At 48.8% G+C, this 5,561-nt stretch overlaps 1 protein-coding gene across 1 annotated transcript in view; it reads left to right on the top strand.

Moving 5' to 3' along the window:
• Positions 1–5,000, top strand: part of BAG1 (BAG cochaperone 1) — a 17,565-nt gene extending 12,565 nt beyond the window's left edge. Inside the window, exons 5-7 of the mRNA XM_007464953.1 lie at positions 2,346–2,453; positions 3,382–3,444; positions 3,970–5,000. Of these exons, the coding sequence (XP_007465015.1) occupies positions 2,346–2,453; positions 3,382–3,444; positions 3,970–4,059 (261 nt within the window). The 3' untranslated portion in view covers positions 4,060–5,000. The remainder of the gene's footprint in view (positions 1–2,345; positions 2,454–3,381; positions 3,445–3,969) is intronic.
• The last annotated feature ends 561 nt before the right edge of the window (positions 5,001–5,561 follow it).

Below are 5,561 nucleotides of genomic sequence, written 5' to 3'. Positions count from 1 at the left end.
GAGAGGCCCGCGTACCGCAAAAAAAAAAAAAAAGTAGTAAATAAAAAAAAGGAGAGAAGAAAGAAAGAAGGAAAGAAAGAAAGAAGAGAGCAACCAAACCAAAAGACAAATCCACCAACAGGACAAATGGTAAAAGCAAAGCTGTACAGACAAAATCACACACAGAAGCATACACATACACACTCACAAAAAGAGAAAAAGGAAAAAAATATATGTATCTATATATTTAAAAAAGAAAAAAGGAAGAAGAGAGCAACCAAATCAATAAACAAATCTACCAATGATAATAAACTCTAAATACTAAACTAAGATAAACATAAAACCAGGAACAAATTAAATGCAGACAGCAAACCCCAAGTCTACAGTTGCTCCCAAAGTCCACCGCCTCAATTTTGGGATGATTCGTTGTCTCTTCATGTATTCCACAGATGCAGGGTACATGAGGTTGATTGTGGAGATTTAATCCACTGCTCCTGAGGCTGCTGGGAGAGATTTCCCTTTCTCTTCTTTGTTCGCACAGCTCCTGGGGTTCAGCTTTGGATTTGGCCCCGCCTCTACGTGTAGGTCGCCGGAGGGCCTCTGTTCCTCGCTCAGACAGGACGGGGTTAAAGGAGAAGCTGATTAGGGGGCTCCGGCTCACTCAGGCCGGGGGTGGGGGAGGGGTACGGATGCGGGGCGAGCCTGCGGCGGCAGAGTCCAGAATGATGTTGCACCAGCCTGAGGCGCGCCGTGTGTTCTCCCGGGGAAGTTGTCCCTGGATCACGGGACCCTGGCAGTGGCAGGCGCACAAGCTCCCAGGAGGGGAGGTGGGGATAGTGACCTGTGCTTGCACACAGGCTTCTTGGTGGCTGCAGCAGTAGCTTTAGCGTTTCATGCCCGTCTCTGGGGTCCACGCTGATAGCCGCGGCTCACGCCTGTCTCTGGAGCTCGTTTACGCAGTGCTCTGAATCCCCTCTCCTTGCGCACCCCAAAACAATGGTCTCCTGACTCTTAGGCATATCCAGACTTTTCCCGGACTTCCTCCCGGCTAGCTGTGGCGCACTAGCCCCATTCAGGCTGTGTTCACGCAGCCAACCCCAGTCCTCTCCCTGGGATCTGACCTCCGAAGCCCGAGCCTCAGCTCCCAGCCCCCGCCCACCCCAGCGGGTGAACAGACAAGCCTCTCGGGCTGGTGAGCGCTGGTCGGCACCGATCCTCTGTGCAGGAATCTCTCCGTTTTGCCCTCTGCACCCCTGTTGCTGCGCCCTCCTCCGTGGCTCCGAAGCTTCCCCTCCCCACCATCCCCCATCTCCACCAGTGAAGGGGCTTCCTAGTGTGTGGAGACCTTTCCTCCTTCACAGCTCCCTCCCACTGGTGCAGGTCCCGTCCCTATTCTTTTGTCTCTGTCTTTTCTTTTTGCTTTTTTCTTTTGCCCTACCCAGCTACCCGTGGGGAGTTTCTTGCCTTTTGGGAAGTCTGAGGTCTTCTGCAAGCGTTCAGTAGGTGTTCTGTAGGAGTTGTTCCACATGTAGATGTATTTGTGATCTCCACGTCTTACTCCTCCGCCATCTTGAAGCCATAATGCTTCTTTGAATGTCCTCGGACATAAATCTTTTTTGACGGTTTCCGATTTTTTTGGTAGAATAAATTCTTTGAGTTGGAATTACCAGCTAATATATACTACATGTTGTCAAATCTGCATCTGTAGCCTATGGCTTTGATTTCCTCAGAGATACCTGCTGTCCACCTGTTGTCACCAGCTAACTGGTCATTAGGCCAATCATTGTGAATAAACAGAGACAATTTAATAAAAATAATGTAAGTGCTGCCATTTGTTAGTATACATACATCTGTGTCAGGAATTCTATTAAAGGTCTACATATATTTCTCTTTATCCTCATGGTAACCCTCTGGGGTGTGGGTATCATGATCTCCATTTTAAAAATGAGAACACTGAGGCACAGATAGGTAAAGAACTTGCTCAAGGTCATAAGCCAGTACAGTGCAGTCAGAATTGAAGCCCAGGCCTATCAAACTGTAAACCCTGTGCCCTTAATGTCTGCTTCTCGTGTGCGGGTATACACTGGTGACTGGGGGCTTCACCAGAGCCAGGCCTCCGCAGCCATTTGTGACCCCAGTGGACCATGTAAGATAGACCATGTAATGGCCTGCAGCCTACTACAGTGCTTGGGTTGGCCCAGGGCCAGCTTTTCTGTTTTTCCTAAGAGGTGAAGTTGTGGGCCTGAGGTCTGGCCCAGCCTGTTGGGGAATGTAGACTCAGGGTGTGGCTGCTTCATCAGTGCCTTGGCTTGGAGTTTTCCATCAGCCTCGAGGAACCCTTGCAATAATGCATCATTCCTCCACAGGGTTTTCTGGCCAAGGATTTGCAAGCTGAAGCTCTCTGCAAACTCGACAGGAGAGTAAAAGCCACAATCGAGCAGTTTATGAAGATCTTGGAAGAGATTGACACACTAGTAAGTAAATATTCAGCTGAGAAGAACTAGTTTCCTTTGACTATTTTTCAGTCAGTTTCACTCAGTATCACACTCACTGCCTGAGGGTATTGAGCACCTATCGTGTACCAGACACTGCTAGGTCTTTGGTGAATACACAGAAAGGTAAGATGGTTCCTGATTTCTCCTGTCCCACCAACATAGGGCTTTTGTCATATTATTTATGTATGTATTTATTTATTTATTTTGGCCACGGCATGCGGGATCTTAGTTCCCCGATCAGGGATTGAACCCATGCCCCTGCATTGGGAGTGCAGAATCTTAACCACTGGACTGCCAGGGAAGTCCCTGTTATTTTTATTTATGTATGCCAGTAGCATCTAATCCTCAGGAAGCTGGGATGGTCCATGATCTCATGGTTAGAGAAACACAGGGCTTAACTTTCCTAATACACATGTGTCTGACATTTCACTGAGCTCATTACCTGTACAGAATTCAGTCAGACCCAGCTCCTGTGAGGCTGTTGGGAATCATCGATGCCACGCTCCCTCTTAGAGATGACACAGTAATGATATCTCTAGCCTAAACTACTCTGCTTGGGATTCTTGGGGGGAGGTGGTAAAGAAGAAGCAGAAAAGCACTGTGCTTTTCCCGCCACACTGAGCTCATGGTCCAGCCAGGACACGGTATCGATGCACAGGAAACAGGGAGAGGACAAAGTCCATGTTATAGATCTATGGCCCCGACACCAAGAACAAAGGGAGCTTGTATAGGGGTGAGAGCCATGGGAAGGGCCATGTAGGGTATAGATCCAGGGAAGTGATTCCTGAAAATGCATGTCATTCACATTAGTGACCTGTGGCCTGTTCGGTATACTGTAGGTATTTCTGACGTGTTCTTATGTCATTTTCACTGAGGATTATTTATATGTCAACTTATTCTTCCATAGGTTCTGCCAGAAAATTTCAAAGACAGTCGAATGAAAAGGAAGGGTTTGGTGAAAAAGATTCAGGTGAGTTGTGTGGTAGGGCATCACAAAGTGTAATGTGTTGGTGCATGTATCTGTTCAAAGTAGGTTAGAGTATTAAGTGTGGTGTGGCCACTCTTTGGTTGTTATATCTCAGCATGAACCCAGAACCTAAGAGAAGAGCTCCTTTCATGTCCCTGTAATTAAATTTGGACTTAAACTAATTGAGAAGGAAGATGGCTGGAGAGCAGATAGGGCTGACATGTTATACTGATCCGATGGACAGGACCCCCTGAAATCGTGCAGTTGCAGTGGCCTGGCTTCCTGTCCTCAGCACCCTTTGGGGGTTGTTGGCATAGAACACTGTCAGAAGCCCTGGTCCTGTGCTTCCTCTACCTCCCCCTCCTTCCTCTGGAGCCCAGGCCATCTCCATCCCTGCACACCTGTTTCAGCCTGAGTCAGGTGCCCAGGGGTTCCCCAGAGTGGCTGGGCAAAGAGCCTTTTGCAGGTGGGGCTGGCAGGGGTGCCTGGCCCCGAGTGGGCCCTTACTTCTCTGTATTTACCTTGTAGGCGTTCCTAGCTGCGTGTGATACAGTGGAGCAGAGCATCTGCCAGGAGACGGAGCGACTGCAGGCCACAAACTTGGCCTTGGCTGACTGAGGTGAGGCGGAGAAGGCTGTGCTGCCTTGAAGAACAGCTCCACCAGCTCTGCATTCTCTGGAACAGAAGTTACGTGCTTTCCCCGGGGCTGCTGGGGACAACTGGCTGATTGCAAGTTTTCCTTCTCTTATACCTGCTCTCAGTGAACACTTGTCTGTGCAATCTTAGCATACCTGTCAGTTTCTCATTCCGTCTGTGTATATCTGTGCTGTCCAGCAGCCCACCTTGTCTGGAGAGGGCCTCCTCTGCCCAAGTCTTCCCAGCATTTTTGACCTTTGGATGCTTTCTTTGGGCTGGTGAGAGCTCTCATTTGTCCTGAGGTAGTTCTGGGTTTATCAGCTATCCTGTCTTCAGATACATGAGGCCGTTTTGCCCTTATGATCCCATAGTCCCATCTGTGTAAACCAGAATCACCAGGAGGCTACATCTGGTCAGGAATGTTAGGAATGGCTCAGAACAGGTGTTTGGCACACAGGTAGTCCAAGTATTTCTCATTGTGACCTAATTCTGGAACAGCTGGCTGGGTTGTGGGTTCATAGACCCTGTCTTCACCCCGCAGTGACCCTGACCAGTCACAGGCCGTGAGGTCTCAGGGGGCTGCTCCTGGACTGGGGCCTGTGGTTGATCCATGGGCTTCCTTGTCCCCAAGCAGATCTCTAGGAGGTTACAGCCCAGAGTTGACTAAGTCTCTGCTGGAAACCGGGTCACAACAATGGCTTAGGAGGGGCAGAGAAGAGAAACAGAGTGAATAATAAAGCAGGCAGGTAGTGAGGGCCACCATAAACTTCTCAGGAGTTCCTTCAAAGGCATTTCTGTTAACCGTACCCTTCTGAGATCTACATGTCCTTCGTATTCATTCCAGGCTGTTTTTGTCTGTTGTGTGGCCTTTTTCCCCTTCATTGTTATTTAAAAAGTAAAATAGTTTATATATACATCAGCAAGCAGAAGAGTGTTCAGACTTTTTTTTCCTTTTGGTAGATGAAGTATGGGAAGCAAAAGCCTTCTGAGGTTCTAGTCTAGTTATGTTATAAAGTTGAGAGTGGCCCTGTGTGCTGGAACGCTTAAACAGGTCAGCTGCCATCACCCCATTTTTTCACACAGTGCCCAGGAGACAGGCTTCCAACAGGCCACTCTGAGGTCAACCTTTGGCAGAGAGGGAGTCTGTGAAGTCCCAGGCATTTAGGGCTGCGTGGGTGGGACTAGGACAAGGTGGTGGTTAGGGGTGGACAAGTGGACGAGGCTAGGGGCCCGGCCCACCCACCCCCAGCTTTAATCAGAGCAGTCCAGTATTTCTCTGTTTCTAGGTAGTAGCTGTGTGGCCTTGAGCCACAGCACGTTCCTGTGTGCCAGATACCACTCTGAGTTCTTGAAGTGTGTTGGTCATTTAATCTTCACACAATCTAGGAGGTAGACAGATACTATCTCTGTTTTATAGATAAGCTCAGGTAATTTGCTCAAGATCACAGAGTAAGTGACAAAGCCAGGACACAAACTGGGTAGCT

The sequence above is a fragment of the Lipotes vexillifer genome, unplaced genomic scaffold (genome assembly GCF_000442215.2).
Source record: "Lipotes vexillifer unplaced genomic scaffold, Lipotes_vexillifer_v1.1 scaffold110, whole genome shotgun sequence".
NCBI classification, from domain to species: Eukaryota; Metazoa; Chordata; class Mammalia; order Artiodactyla; family Lipotidae; genus Lipotes; species Lipotes vexillifer.
This window is presented reverse-complemented; position numbering and strand designations above follow the sequence as displayed.